Below are 16,496 nucleotides of genomic sequence, written 5' to 3'. Positions count from 1 at the left end.
GGTTCCAGGGAACAGCAAATCTCCAGGATTCTCTCTCTTTGCAGCTCCATTTTCTGCTGTAATTGGCCTTGCAAATTCTAATGTTTGGTCTCTCTGAACTCTCAGTTTATGGAGATCAGTAAGCTGTGCCTGGGTACCTCTTTATTGCATTGCATCTTGAAAATTTTCTCCAGACTGTAAGCTGGGGCAATTGCAGTACTCACATCATTTATTTTCTGCCTCTGAGGGTTCATTGTCCCTCTTTGCCTGATGACTAATGTCTTGAAAACCATTGTTTTATGTGTTTTTTTCCCCAGGCTTTAGTTGTTTCAGGCAGGATGGTAAATCTGGCGCTGTTTTTTCCATCTCATGAAGTCCCCACATTAATTTTTGAAAACTAAGTTGAACGATGTAGCACTTTTTGTAATTGTACATCCAATTTCTTTTCTTTTCTTTCTTTTATTTTTGAGACGGAATTTTGCTCTTGTCGCCCAGGCTGGAGTGCAGTGGCGCAATTTCTGCTCACTGCAACCTCCACCTCCTGGGTTCAAGCGATTCTCCTGCCTCAGCCTCCTGAGTAGCTGGGATTACAGGTGCATGCCACCACAGCCAGCTAATTTTTAAAAAAATTTTTTTTTAGTAGAGATGGGGTTTCATCATGTTGGCCAGGCTGGTCTTGAACTCCCAACCTCAGGTGATCTACCCACCTCGGCCTCCCAAAGTGTTGGGATTACAGGCGTGAGCCACTGTGCCCGGCCCAGTTTCTAATAGGTAAAATTTATTGATCCACTTGTTTCAAGAGTATGATTTTAATCCAAAATATAAACTCTAAATTTTAAATTTAAATCCAAGTAAATTAGCTCAGTCACTATTTCCAGGGATACTACTTCTCTCAACAAATGTTTGAGCACCACTGTGCGGTGGACATGCCTGTAGTTGCTGGGTTCTACAACTGTGGACGAGACAAAATCCCTGCGTTTGAGGAATTTACATCCTAGTGAGAATGTTTTTGAAAATGTTAATGTGGCGGGGCGTGGTGGCTCACACCTGTAATCCCCACTTTTGAAGGCTGAGGCAGGTGGATCACCTGAGGTTGGGAGTTCGAGACCAGCTTGACCAACATGGAGAAACCCCGTCTCTACTAAAAATACAAAATTAGCTGGGTGTGGTGGCACATGCCTGTAATCCCAGCTACTCGGGAGGCTGAGGCAGGAGAATCGCTTGAACTGGAGAGGCGGAGGTTGCGGTGAGCCGAGATCGCGCTCTTGCACTCCAGCTTGGGCAACAAGAGCAAATCTCCATCTCAAAACAAAACAAAACAAAACAAAACAAAACAAAACAAAGTTAATGCAATCTGTTTGCTAATTGTTAGTCTTTCTGCATAAAGCCCCAAACAGTAACGGTGAGTGATGTAAAAATTCTAAGGAACAATGATAAATCCAGACAAACTCAACTTGAAACATGTCCACAAATTAGTAGCCCTGAATCACAGAAAATTCTGTAGCATCTGTGGGCAACGTTTACTCAACTGAGATATAAACTGAATTGCAGGCAGGCATCCCATCAGCTCGTCTGGTGCCTAAGGCAACCTCTGGTTTACAGTAGTTGCTTAATACATATTTGATTTAAAAATTTCAGCCTACTTGTCCCAAGGGTCCTCATTTTGCTTCCTGCGGCAGCATAACTGATAGGGAACAGCTAGCCAGCACTAGGGGGATGAAAAGGCGTTAAGTGCAACCCACAGGGCGACATGGAAATATAACACGAAGCTGGCCGCTTGCCCTTCATTGTCAGCTCTCTTAAATTTATGCCCGGCAGGTGAGAGCTGATACTTCCTGCCTTTGGTTTGGTTCCTAACATTTTAATAGGATGGATCCAAATCCTGTGCCTTGATTTCCCCAGGTGAGGGTGGGGAGGAGAGAAAGAAGAGGGGGTTCTGTAGCTTTTAAACTTTACTCCTTAGCGGGCTGTATGTATGTATGTGTGTGTGTGTGAGAGGGAGGAAGAGAAACAGAGAGAGAGAAGAGAGAGACAGAGATGAGAGAGGTATGAGAGACACAGGAGAGAGAGACAGATGAGAGAGAAAGAGAGACACGACAGAGAGAGAGACGAGAGAGAGAGAGACACGGGAGAGAGAGACAGAGGAGAGGAGAGAAGAGGAGAGGAGAGAGACACGAGAGACAGATGAGAGACAGTGAGACACGAGAGAGACAGAGATGAGAGGAGAGAGAGACACGTGAGAGAGACACAGGAGAGACAGAGATGAGAGAGAGATATGAGAGAGATCTATGAGAGAGAGACACTGGAGAAAGAGGGACAGAGATGAGAGAGAGACAGACGAGAGAGAGACACAAGAGAGAGGGACAGATGAGCGGAGAGAAAGAGAGGCACGAGAGAGAGAGAGGAGAGAGAGGGGAGAGAGGTCTCCAATGAATATGTGGGAATATATGGAAAACGCGAATATCCAAATGATATTTGGAAAACTTGGCTGTGTTGGGGTGGTCAGGGACCCAGCCTCTTAGGTGTCCCTCCCCTGGCTCGCGATCACCCACCCGGGACACCGACGGACCCCGCGCCGCTAACCAGCCGCTCTCAGAGCGTGGGTGGCAGGCGTGGTTCTGCTGGGGGCCGGCCGCTCCCCTCACGTTCCCGGAGGCCTCGGCGGAAGGCGTGCAGGCGGCCTCTGGGCGGCGGCTGCAGGGGAGACCGTGGAGGGGCCCGGCGCCCTTGTCCGCCCGCACGTGCTCGGGGCGGGGCGGGCTGGGGCCCGACGGGCGGGGCCGGGGGCGGTGGCGGCGGGGGCGCGGCCGGGCGGCCACGTGACGGGCGGCGCGGCTATTAAGCCGCGCGGCAGCTGCTCGCAGCCGGAGCTGGTGCTTCGCCCGAGACCCAGCGCCCAGGCGTGTCGCCCCGAGAGGAGCCGCGCGAAGGTCACCCCGCGCCCGCCACCCGCCGCCTCCGTGGGTCCGTTTGCCAGTCAGCCCGTGCGTCCGAGCCCCTCGCGCCCCGCCGCAGCCCCGGCCAACCGAGCGCCATGAACCAGATAGAGCCCGGCGTGCAGTACAACTACGTGTACGACGAGGATGAGTACATGATCCAGGAGGAGGAGTGGGACCGCGACCTGCTCCTGGACCCAGCCTGGGAGAAGCAGCAGAGGAAGGTCAGCAGGGGCCCGCGGGCCGCCCGCGCGTGGTGGGGCCGGGTCCCCCGCGGGGCTCCCGTGCGCGTGGCCGCGTGGCCTGGCGACTGGCGAGAGGGCGCTTTGTGGAGGTGCTGTGCTGTCCTGTGCCCTCGCAGCCCCGGGGGCCCCTTAGGAAAGAGGACACGTCCGGGGACAGGCAGGACACTGGGCGTCGTGTGTGTGCGCGCGCGCGCGCGTTAGCAGCATCGGAGTTACAGATGTGGTTCTGTTCCTCACACCAACCCGCGTTAGACCAGGATCTGAAGGGGTCTCTGGTCTGCTCCTGACCCCTTGAGTCTGTGACCTTGGCCCCCGAGTTATACTCTCCTGGCCCGTTTGTGTCCATTTACCCCAGCCTCTCTCTTCCCCATTGAAAGAAGCAAAAGAACATCAGCTTCATTGCAATTTCCACCGGGCTGCCCCTAGAGTCATGGAAAGTCATTTATTCAATCTTTTGGGTTCCTTGGAGAGGGATGTTGTATGAACACTAGACATTTACCGATAGTGACAATTATTTCACACTCTATTTATAGTTCATTGAGGTAAGCACACAGGGACGAAGGAGTCAGCCAGCTTCTAAAAGCTCCCTCCCCATTTTGATTGGCGTTCTCTGGGGGCCCAGTGGAACATTCCACTATTTCAAGGTTTCCTCTTGATCCTCTTGGCTGGAATAAATAGGGAATGCTCACCAGGAGGCTTAATCCCGCCTCTTACTTGACTAGGCAGGGAGCCTGGTTGGGTCAGGCATGACAACAGAGACCTGCCAACCCAACCTTAAGATAACGGGGTTATGGCAAAAGCCAAACGCTCTGAACTTTTTTCCGCCTATTTTTCTGGGCGTGGGGCAAGATAGATTTCCCTTCTAAGGACCTGCTTTAAGTGGATAGCCTGTGGTGACCATAGTGTGTATGGGAATCTCTGTATAATTGGTACTGTAGCTGATTGTGCGATAGTATTTGGTGAATAGGGGTATGATGGTGGAGAACACACATCCCAAACTCCTCTCGCAGCAAACAGCGTTAGCTGGAAGGAGAGATGATTATCAAATAACCAAGCACTATTTTTATATCAGGATGTCTCTTGTCTACCCTCTCTCCTAAAATACCATTTACTATTATTATTTTAAAGCTCTAATTTAGCGACATTTCAGTCTCTCCCCGAGTTTCTTAAGGCTTTTACCATCCCTACCTTTCTTAGAAAATGGGAGTAATAAATAGAAAAAAACAAAACTTCAAGCCGTCTACTATTGTTTAAAGGACTGATTGTAAAGGAAGTACGAGGCATGAGGATTACTAATGTGTCATCTGGACCAGCTGATGCATCATCCATCAGCACGAAGTTAAAAAGTGACTTTAATTTTTAGCAGTGAGTGTTTTTTTAAAAGAATTTCCCCAAATTTTGATTACTGCACTTTTCATGGATTAAAAAAAAAGATAACTCCCGGGTCTTTGTTTTAAAAATTGCTTTCTTATGAGGAATTGTAAAATAGCTAAGGAATTGGACAGGTAGTCTGCCCATCATTTTTGAAAGTGATAGTCTAATCACAGTGCTTTCTGTTGCCTTTTTTTTTTTAAGTACAGTACAGTAGCAGGATAGAGGTAATGACAGTTTCCAGAGGCCACATTGACATCCCTTCTGCCATATTTAATCTTTTAACATATTTGCAGTATTTTTGGATATATGGCTTCGAATTCTTTTAGGTTTGGAATTCCTATGTTGACTGTATTATTATAATTGCATAGCACTTGAAGTAAAGTTGATTATTTAAAAATAACATACTTCCTGATCCCAGTCCAAAATAATGTTAGAAAGTTTAACGTGAGAATTTTTTTTTAAGATAGTTTGAATGTTGTACATGCTTGGGGGGCAAAAACTACATTAGGAGAGATCTAGAAGATTCTCTATTTCTACTTTTGGTATAGACCCTGCTCAAGTCAGTAAAATAATATTGAACTGTGAGCTCAGTGTGGCCAGAGCGGTGGCCTCTATTTATGTCCCATGAGACAAACTGCTGGAACCGGACAAGGGTAAAATGCCATTGTTTCTATTGTGGGCTGCCTTCTCCACACTTGCCATTTCAGTGATATGCTGGGTATGAGATCTGTCAACAGATGCTGGTAGCACATGATGACGTCCGTGGCGTTATAATGGATGTGATGCCTAATTATATCTACAGTTCAGAGAGTCTCATGGGCTATGGTAATCCTTGCTCTGTGGTGTGGAAGGAAAGCCTTGCTGTAGAAGGACTTTATAAAAGTGTAATGTGTTTTATAAGAGAAGGGACTGCAGAAGATAGTGGGTTTGGCATGAGTGCGAATAGGCGTTTCAACGTGTCTACCTTCTCTTTCAAGAGTGTGTTAGGAAGAGTGTGTTACACACAAGAGTGTGTTACACACAAGAGTGTGTTAATAGGGTTAGGAATATTTATATTTTCTATAAAGAAGTATTTTAATTCATGCAACTCAAGGGTAGAAGAAAAATGCCTGCAGTAGTACAGATGTGAGATATATATATATCTATACACACATACGTATATTTTGTATATATATATATATAATATGTAATGTTTAGAGACAGGATTTTGCTCTGTTGCCCAGGCTGGAGTACAGTGGCATGATAATAGCTCACTGCAGCCTTGACCTCCTGGGCTCAAGTGACCTCCATGACGTCGAGGCATGCACCACCACACATGGCTAATTTTTTTATTTTAAAAACTTTTTTTGTAGAGACAGGGTCTCACTGTGTTGCCCAGGCTGGTCTTGAACTCCTGGCCATTCTCCCACCTTGGCTTCCTAAAGTGCTGATACTAAGGATATGAGCCACGATGCTCAGCCCCAGATACAATATTTTAAAACACTAAAATGCTGAGGCACACTCTTGGAGTTGGAATGTTTTACCATATAGAACACAGTTTAGGGATATCAATTTCTAAGTAAATTGGGACCTCTTCAGTGGACTGTTGAAACTTTTAGAGTGTTGGTGTCTAGAAGTAAACATCTCCTGGAACCAAGGAACACATAGAGCTTGTACCTCAACTGAAGCCTAATTGGGAGGTGACTTGTCAGAGCAGCAATGCTGAATATGTTTGCTATCTTCACAAGCTCAGGACGCTGTCCTTAACTGTACTGGGAGGCTAGAGCAGACCTTTTAAGGAAACGAAATATGTGGCGATACGTAAAGGGTCCTTATGTCCATAATCAGTCCATGGCTTGATGATCGATAAACTTTTCTAAGTGTTCTGATTGTTTTTAATAGTCCCTAAAGAAATTCAGATTCTTCTGTACTCTTCACAGTTGAGATGGCTGGATTCACCTTGGAGCACCTCCTGTCAGTCTGGCATTTAGGCGAATGTGTTGCCATGTTGGGTCAGGCAGCCTGGCAGGATGCGTGTACACAGGCAGCCGCCCACAGGGTCCGGATTAAATAGAGAGCCTGGGAGCCTTCGAGTTGCCCCTGCCCTTGTTCTGTGGGCAGCAGCTGCTGATTTAGAGCACAAGGTGAAGGCTCTTCCTGCCTAATGACACATACTCTTGCATGAATTTTTCCTAGGAGAAAAGGCACTAATTGTTTGTACCAACGATTAACAGAAAGCTCGTGACATTTCTCAGATTCATGAGACCCAGATGAGTCGAAGCTCTGCCTGGTACCCGACTACAGTTGAATCACTAAATGTTTCAAGTCTCAATTTCTTCACCTAGAAAATGAAGATAAATACCTGTCTTTCTTAACTCACAGGGTTTTTTGTCTGGATCAAATGGTTAAACTGTTTTATGGTGAAGGGGCTTTATACATTGTAAAGTGATCTGTAAATGTTCAAATATTATTATCCTTGTGCGCCGAATATTTGTTAATCAGCACTGCGCTTAGACTTGTGAGGGACTTGTGAGCATGAGATTTGGCCCTTGGTGACCTTGATGTACTTTGAAAATTGTGGGGAAATACACATATCAGAAAATGTATCATTTTAATCATAAGTGTACAATTCAGTGGCGTTACGTCTATTCCCATTATTGTACAACCATCACCACTATGTGTCTCCAGAACTTTTCCATCATCTCACATTGAAACTCTGTACCCATTAAAAACTAACTTCCCATTCCCCCCTCCTCGGGTGTACTTTTTTTTTTTTTTTGAGATGGAGTCTTGCTGTGTCGCCCAGGCTGGAGTGCAGTGGTGTGATCTCAGCTCACTGCAATCTCCGTCTCCCGGGTTCAAGCAATTCTCCTGCCTCAGCCTTACAGTAGCTGGAATTACAGGTGCTGGGTAGCTAGGATTACAGCTGGCTAATTTTTGTATTTTTAGTAGAGACGGGATTTCACCGTGTTAGCCAGGATGGTCTCCCATCTCCTGACCTTGTGATCTGCCCACCTCGGCCTCCCAAAGTGCTGGGATTACAGGCATGAGCCACTGCACCCAGCCTGGCGTACTTTTAAAGATAGGATTTATACACTGGAACACTTGGAACATAAGAAATTGTTTAATAATAAGTGCATATTTAACAAGAAATTGTTTAATAATAAGTGCAAGAATAAAAGTTAGCCGGGTGCAGTGGCTCATGCCTGTAATCCCAGCACTTTGAGAGGCCAAGGTAGGAAGATTGCTTGAGCCCAGGAGTTTGAGACCGGCCTGGGCAACACAGCAAGACCCCGTCTTTGCAAAAAAAATTAAAAATTTAGCCAGGTGTGGTGGTGCACAGCTGTAATCCTACCTACTTGGGAGGGTGAGGCCAGAGGATCATTTGAGCCCAGGAGTTTGAGGTTGCCGTGAGCTGTGATCGTGCCGCTGCACTCCAGCCTGGGCAACAGAGCAAGACCCCATCTCAAAAAATAAAAAAAAAATAAGTGTAATATAATAAGTGTTTACCTTTGACACTATGAAAGCCCTCTTACATCCCTTCACTCACCCTTTCATCAAGAGATGGGAGAAGTTCAAAGGTAAGAGTATAGAAGGAGAAAGTAACCAAGGCGGCCAGACCAGGACTCAGGTCTCCCAAAGCCTAGCTCTGTATCGGATATGTCTGTGGCTCATGGTGTGTTTGTGTACGTGTGATAGGGAGATAATACCTGATGCTAAAGATGCATATTCAAACTTAGAAAGTTGGAGCCACGAAAAAGGGCCAGGTTATAGAGGGCCTGGGATGCTAAGGTGAGTGCAGACTTTATTCTCCAAGACACGCAGAGCTCCAGAGGTTTTTTGAGCTGGGAAGACCCATGCTTACAGAACTAGTATTGTTGGCGGGATAAATCTGAGTGGACAAGGGCTTGAGGCTGGGGGACCCAGGCAAAAGCCCATTATGGGACCATCCAGATAAAGTGGTGAGGATTAGAACAAGGGGGCTGTTAGAAGCAGTGGTGAGGAAGGCATCAATTTGAGAGTGATCAGGAGGGATTATACGAAGTATTAAATAACCACATGTTGTTCCACAGCAGGCTGTGGTATAAATCCAATTAAGTAGATATGATCCTCCCCATTAGAGCTCCTGGGCTTTAATGTCAAGACAGTGGTATTGACAAGCAACAACCAAACTAATGAGGAGAGTCTCTTTATCCACTGGGAGATTGTGTCTGGATAAGAAGTTAAGTATTTACAGGATGTGTCATTATTCCGTGCAGGGAAAGGAGCCACCGTGCTGAGGTGGCAAATCCGGTGTCCATATGGCCATTGCTGGGAGGGAGAGGTGGAATTGTAGATAGTCTCTGAGAGCCAGAGAAAGTTCTTAATGGGCAGAAGTGTCAAAGAAGAGGTTAAAGACAGAGTCTTGTGTGGGCACTAAGAAACCTCTGCACCCAGAGGGACTGTAATAAATATACATGTGGTTTGCTACGGAGAATCACAGGTGCAGGAGTTCTGAGGCACAAAAAACACTCTTTGCCTTTACAGCCTATTTGGGACACCGTGATGTGTCCCGGGGTTGCCCTAGGCCTTCAGCCACATTCACCAGGTAAGAAACTTAAGCCCATTATAAGATTTTCCAGGAGTGTGGGAGGAGGAATATAACTCTTAGCGGGGAAACTTAATTAACGCAGCCTCAGAAAACTGTCAGAAAGCACCGCAGTCGGTTGCTGCAGCTGGGAGACACCTACAGAAAAGGCGCAGTTCTGGAGTGGGTGAGGGTGCTACCATGATGAGCAGAGGAGTTCACACGGAATGCGTTGGAGGACAGTCAGAATCCTACCGCCGTTTCCCTGGGAACGGCACTAAGTCTTCCAGAAAGAACAGAAAGCAGAGATTGGGGGAGAAGCTTGCAAACTACTATGCTAGACAAATTTCAAAGGAAGGAAAACCTTAAGTGCAAGAATTTGGCCTTTCTGAAGAAGACTGAGGAAAATTTTTGGTACAAACATCTGCACACATGCACACACACACACACACAGTTTTCTAGATTGGAAACTAGAAGGTGTTTTTACCTGCAACCCTGGTGAGGAGCAAAATATAAATGGAACACAAGCATGATGGTTCATTCTTTCATTCATTTGGCAAACATTTTTGTAGTCCTAGGGACCAGCAGAGAGAGTTGATGACACCACCATGGCCCTTAAGGAGCTTACAGCCTAGTTCAAGAGACAGGAGTGGTCTGTGAGAAGCACAGAGGAGGGGCATCCGCTTCAGCCAGGCTGGTGTAAGGGAGGTGTTTTCAAAGCCAAAGGTGTTTCAAACCCTCCTGCTTGGTTCCCCTTCATGGTGAATGGAAATGTCTTTCTCCCAGGCGCCCAAGCCAGAAACCCGAGTGTTACCCTTGCCCCCTCCTCCTCTCCCACACCACGGCTGTTGGGTCACCACCTCCCGTGGAGTCCTCTGGACCCTGCCTCTTCCCCTCCCTGTGTGCTCCAAGGCCTTCAGGCTTTCCACCTTCCCTGCGGAGATGAGGGTGGTGGCCTCCCTTTTTGTCACCCTTCCGAGGGTCATGCTCGTCTGCTGGCTTTTCTCCAAGCTGCCACCAAAAATGATCTTAATAAGACACAAGCCTGGTCGTGATATTTTCCTGATTCAAGTGTCTCTGTGGTTCTTGGTTGCCTTCAGGAGAGAGAGTTCAAGCCTCTTACAGTGGTTGGTGAGGCCAGGCCTGAACTAGCCCCATCGTCTGTTCATTCACCACCCCAGTATCCCTGCTGCAGGTTTTTAAAGATCTCATGTCCCTGATTGCCTGTCACTGTGTCTGACTCGAGCCCTTGTCTCTTCCATAGACCCTCCCTCCTCCACCCATCTTAGTAGTACTTCCTTCTGCAGCTGCTTCACTGAGAGGCCTGCCTTCTAGAGCAGGGGTCACCTGATGCTCTGTCTCCCCAACAAGGGCTATGAGCAGTAGCTCTTCTCTGTAGGTCCCTGTGCCTCATTGGACTCACACAGAGTCTGCACTGACATTTTTTTTTTTCTTTTCTTTTCTTTTTTTTTTTTTTGAGACGGAGTTTCACTGTCGTTGCCCAGGCTGGAGTGCAATGGCACAATCTCGGCGGCTAACCACAACCTCCGCCTCCCGGGTTCAAGTGATTCTCTTGCCTCAGCCTCCTGAGTAGCTGGGATTACAGGCATTTGCCACCACGCCCGGCTAATTTTTTTATTTTTAGTAGAGACGGGGTTTCTCCATGTTGATCAGGCTGGTCTTGAACTCCAGACTTCAAGTGATCCACCCGCCTCGACCTCACAAAGTGCTGGGATTACAGGTGTGAGCCACCATGCCTGGCCTGCACTGACGTTTATTGAATGAAGAAATTATGAATCATTTCTAAGAAACGTTTAGTACAATTACTTTTTAAATTAAAAAAACTTTCATTTTAACAATTAAAATCTTTTTTGACAGTCTTTATGACTTTTTGAGCTCTGAATGTGTTAACTCCCAACTCGTACTCATTTAATGCTTTTTAAAAATGTTCTCTTGAAGTATTTTCTCAGGTCCCCAAAAAGAGTTCCCTGACTTGATTTTTATTGTAAGTCTGAGCTGTCAAGGCCGGGTGTGGTGGCTCATGCCCATATTCCCAGCCCTTTGGGAGGCTGAGGCAAGGCTGTCTCTTGAGGCTAGGAGTTAGAGAGTGGCCTGGGCAACATAGAGAGACCTTGTCTCTACAAAAAAAATTTAAAAATTAGCCGGTATGGCGGCGTGTGCTTGTAGTTTTAGCTACTTGGGAGGCTGAAGTGAGAGGATTGCTTGAGCTCAGAAGTTTGAGGCTGCAGTGAGCTATGATGGCACCACTGCACTCCCGCTCTGGGTGACAGAGTGAGAAATAAGCTTTTCGTTAAAAAATGTTCAGGCTGGGCACAGTGTCTCATGCCTGTAATCCCAGCCCTTTGGGAGGCTGAGGCAGGTGAATCACATGAGGCCAGGAGTTTGAGACCAGCCTGGCCAACACGGCGAAACCCAGTCTCTACTAAAAATACAAAAAAAAAAAAAAAAAAAAATTAGCTGGGTATGGTGATGCCTGCCCATAATCCCAGCCACTTGGGAGGCTGAGGCATGAAAATCACTTGAACTTGGGAGGCGGCGGCTGCAGTGAGCCAAGATCATGCCACTGCACCCCAGCCTGGGAGACAGAGTGAGACTGTCTCAAAAAAAAAAAAAAAAAAGTTAAGAGATGTGCTGTGTCTGAAAAAAAAAAAAAGAACATCAATAATTGGAATTTAGAGCTTTTAGAATTGAAAAAATAATTATACAGATTTATGTATATCATAATAAAATTTGTCACCATATTTATGAGAAGAAGTTCTGGTAACCTGAATTTGATTTGAAATGAGTTCCCCCCCCCCCAGATTGAAAACCTTCACCCACTTAATAAAGAAAATTCCAAGTTCATTTATGATTCAGAGACGGATAAATTTAAATTTGTTTTTGTATAGAAAACATGGGGAAATTTTTTTGAAGATGCAGTGTGCTTCACAGTGCTGGAATTGGAAAATGGAGACAAGATTGCAAGTGATTCTGTGGTCGTGGGAAAGAACTGGCATATGCAGTCTTCATACATGCCAAGCCCTACACCAAGAAGTTGGCATAACTTTGATTTGTCTTATTTGTTTTTGCTAGGGGGTAAATGTGTTGGTCATAGTCTTTAGAAATTATTATACACTGAAAACAGATTCTTATTAGTATCCATTACAACCTTTTCATAAAAAGCCATGCTATCTTAGAAAAGACATATATTTTATTAGTGAATGTGAGAACCAAATGTACAAATAGGTGAATATGAGATTGTTTTGGGGCCAGGCGCAGAGGCTTAAGCCTGTAATCCCAGCACTTTGGGAGGCCGAGGCAGGCGGATCACATCAGGTCAGGAGTTCGAGACCAGCCTGGCCAACATGGTGAAACCCCATCTCTATTAAAAATCCAAAAATTAGCCAGGTGTGGTGGTGTGTGCCTGTAATCCCAGCTACTCGGGAGGCTGAGGCAGGAGACTCATTGGAATTGGAGTGAGTGAGCTGCACTCACAGCTGGAGCGCAGTGAGATCATGTCACTGCACTCCAGCTTGGGTGACAGAAGAAGACTCTGTCTCAAAAAAAAAAAAAAAAAAGATTGTTTTGGGGGAATGGGAGCAGTATTTAATATGAAGCTATGATTGAGTTTTGCAAAGGTAGTTATAATTGAGATTGCAAAGACAAACCAAGAAATCCTGTCTTCTAAAGTCATGTGGAGTCTTCAAGTTATTTTGTTATAGTCAAACAAGATGTGAAGATGACAATTACTTTTAGAAGGTAGGTAATCTCATTGCTGTTTATGAGGATTTTAAGATAATTTATATGTAAGATAGGATGATATGAAATACTTGATGCTGACCATTTTGACCTCCAAAAATTACAGTCTCTTTATTTCAACCCAAACAACTTTACTGCTGTTGTCCCACTATTTTTTTTTTTTTTTTTTTTTTTTTGAGATGGAGTCTTGCTCTGTTGCCAGGCTGGAGTGCAGTGGCGCGATCTCGGCTCACTGAGACCTCCGCCTCCCGGGTTCAAGCGATTCTCCTACCTCAGCCTCCTGAGTAGCTGAGACTACAGGCGTGTGCCACCACGCCCAGCTAATTTTTGTATTTCTAGTAGAGATGGGGTTTCACCATGTTAGCCAGGATGGTCTCGATCTCGACCTCGTGATCCGTCCATCTTGGCCTCCCAAAGTGCTGGGATTACAGGCATGAGCCACCGTGCCCGGCCATTGTTGTCCCACTATATTTGATGCCCTTGACCAATACCACAAAATAGCCAGGCTGTAAAACTGAATTCTAATCATTTCTAGCCTTATCTCTAATGTCTTTGGTATTCATTTGTAAAAGTAAAGGGGCTCTTGAGTTTTGTAGAAGTTAAAAATGTGGGATTTGAAGCCAGGTACAGCAACCTGGTGAAACCCTATCTCTACAAAAATACATAAGTCAGCCAGGTGTGTTGGTGTGTGCCTGTATGCCCAGCTACTCAGGAGGCTGAGGCAGGAGGATGGCTTGAGCTGGGGAGGTTGAGGCTGCAGTGAGCCATGATTACATCATTGTATTCCAGCCTGGGCAACAGAGCAAGACCCTGTCTCAAAAAAAAATACGGGGAATTTGGATTGAGGGCTTGATATCCAATGAATAAAAGAGAAAAGTCAAGGCTGGAGATTTAGGTACGGAAGTTATCTACATATGCAATGGCTGCAACTCTGAGGGGGTAGGTGGAAGAGGATCTACCTAGAAGGCACTAAAGTGAGCTAAGAATAGAGGACTCCTAGAGGAAGCAGTGTTGGGAACTGAACGTGGAAGTCTTGCTTTTCTGGATGAAAACATCATGTATTAGACAACTTGGAACCACCTGAACTGTCAAGATGTCTTTGATTTTCTTTCTGGAGAAATCTCACCTTAGTATTCTATTGGAACTTTGCCAGTTGGCTTGAATCTGGCATTGAAGTTGGTTTAGTTACTGGAACAGAAACCAGAGCTTTGGTGCTGTGGAATGCAATATCTTTTAGCTCATGAAACAAGTTCTTTTTTTTTTTTTTTTTTTTTTGGAGACAGAGTCTTTTACTCTGTCACCCAGGCTAGAGTGCAATGGCACGATCTTGGCTCAGTGCAACTTTTGCCTCCCAGGTTCAAGCCTCCTGCCTCAGCCTCCTGAACAGCTGGGATTACAGGCACCTGCCATCATGCCTGGCTAATTTTTGTATTTTTTTTTTTTTTTTTTAGCAGAGACAAGGTTTTACCATGTTCATCAGGCTGGTCTTGAGTTCCTGACCTCAGGTAATCCACCTGCCGTGGCCTCCCAAAGTGCTGGGATTACAGGCGTGAGCCACCGCACCCGACCCAGACAAGTTATATTTTCAAAGGAAGCAAAAAACTATGAATTTACTTACGGTGGTGTGCTCAAGTCTGTGACATAAAATTCTTCTGCACTCAGAATGGTCAATGATAGGCTTTGCTAAAGAAGGCTTTATTGAACATTTGTAAGATGCCTAAAAAAAAAAAAAACATGATGTAGAATTAAACTCCAAGATAGGACTTCCTTTTTCAGTTGTATCATTTATAGAATTAAGGAAATGAATTATTGTTCTCATTTAGATGTTTTGTTTTAAGGTTTTAAAACATATTATAGATGTTTTGGGTGTCAGAAAGAACAGTCATGAAAATCGTAAAAGCCATATAGAAAACCGTAATCCACTTAGAGATTATGTGTAGAGGGCAATATTTTTCTGTTTTGAAACAAACACATTTTTGAGGGGAGGCAGGTATTCAGGTGATCAGATTAGAAAAATACAAACCGTGTGTTTTGTGTTTTATAGACTGTAATATTTCCATTCTGTTATTGTAATTTTATGAAATATGAGGTGGCTGATTATTTTATTGCATATCTGGTCTTTCATGTTAGAATTTGGAGCAGAGGATGTTGTAATTTTTTTCAGTCTAACACTAAAGCCAAAAAATATTCCAATCAGACAGTAAAAGTGATAATATGTGGATTTTTACCAGTGAATTAAAAAATGAGAGATTTTCACATATTATTCCTAGTATCCCAAATGATTTGCTGAAGAAGACAGAGAAACAACTATTATTGAGAAATTCCAGGCACTGTTTTAACCTTATGTATGATTTTACTGGATCTTCACAACCATCTTGAAAGGTGAATATTATCTTCATTATTTTAGCTAGGCTCAAGTTAAGTGAGTTGCCCAGCAGTGTTTGAGGGTGGGGAAGTGGTAGCCGGAAAATGCACACAGAATTTTGTCTAATGTATGTAGAAATAGTTCTCTCCTATCATTGAAATTTTATAAATATGGAGATACTAATTATTTTATTGCATATTTTTGGTCTGAAAGTGGTAGAGCTGGATTTCAGATCCAGGCTGCTTAACTGTAAGGGTCTTGATTTTTATCACTAAACTTTATCTGTTTTTGTTGCTTTCTGCTCGGATTTGTAACCAACCCAGAGCAGAAGCCTGGGATTCAGTATTTCTGATTTTCCACTTACAAACCTCCTACCTTTGTGGAAGGGCATATGTGTGTGTGTGAATTTTTTAATTTCTAAACTGGTACAACTGGGAATGTCTGATAACAGTGAGAAAACGGAATTTTGAGGCATGGTCCATATTGTCATTCCAAGATTTTCCCCCAGTCAAGCTTTAGGAGTTGCATTGTGCAACAGAAATACCAAAGTAGGAGGGAAGGGGCCACAGGAGAAATCAGCTAAACTTCTCGAGAGTTTTAGGGGCCGTCCCATGAAGGGCACATTATCAGAGTGAATGCTAGTATGTCTGACGCACTTCCAAAAGAAGCCAGGATGCCTGAGACACTGAGTCAACTCCCTTTTGGAACTAGAAAATGAGACTTTCAGAAGCAGGAGCATAGATTAGAGTTATCCTACGGGTGCCGTGTCTTTACAGGAATGCCCTCTCAGATCAGAGCTCCACAGGGACTGAGCCTAGCATCTTTTGAAATGGCAGTACTGAGAACTCACTTTGCAATTTAAAAAAATCCTGTTTATTTAAAGTTTTATTATGGGAAATTTTAAACATACCCCAAAGCAGAGAGAATATAATGAATCTCTCCGTATCCAGTAGGCCAAGGAAAAACCAAGCTTCATGAATAGGTGATGACTAAAAGGAAAATAAGTTTGAATGGTTAATAAAAACTTTGCTATGAAAGAAACTGGCATGAAGTAAAACTGTGAAGTAGGCTAATGAGTACTGCTTGTTGCTTTACCCTGTTTCAAAATCCTCTTTCCCAAGGCCCCCTACTTCCCACAGCTGCCTCTGGCCGCCTAGGCCTGCTTCACCTGTACACCACCCCCAGACCCCACATTCTCCTTATGATTTTTCATGCACTTACTGTCATCATTTTCTATGCCTAAAAATGAAAGATTCCCAAGACCTGCCTTTCTAGGGATCACTGATATTTTT

The 16,496-nt window shown here is 44.8% G+C and overlaps 1 protein-coding gene across 2 annotated transcripts in view; it reads left to right on the top strand.

Annotated features, from left to right (window-relative positions):
- The first annotated feature begins 2,752 nt into the window (after positions 1-2,752).
- The window catches only part of ACTN2 (actinin alpha 2), a 105,774-nt gene continuing 92,030 nt past the window's right edge, over positions 2,753-16,496 (top strand). For both annotated transcript variants that reach the window (XM_034949515.3, XM_034949512.3), the window contains exon 1: positions 2,753-3,139. In XM_034949515.3, the coding sequence (XP_034805406.1) occupies positions 3,014-3,139 (126 nt within the window). In that variant the 5' untranslated portion in view covers positions 2,753-3,013. The remainder of the gene's footprint in view (positions 3,140-16,496) is intronic.

This window comes from Pan paniscus, chromosome 1 (genome assembly GCF_029289425.2).
Source record: "Pan paniscus chromosome 1, NHGRI_mPanPan1-v2.0_pri, whole genome shotgun sequence".
Lineage (NCBI taxonomy): Eukaryota > Metazoa > Chordata > Mammalia > Primates > Hominidae > Pan > Pan paniscus.
This window is presented reverse-complemented; position numbering and strand designations above follow the sequence as displayed.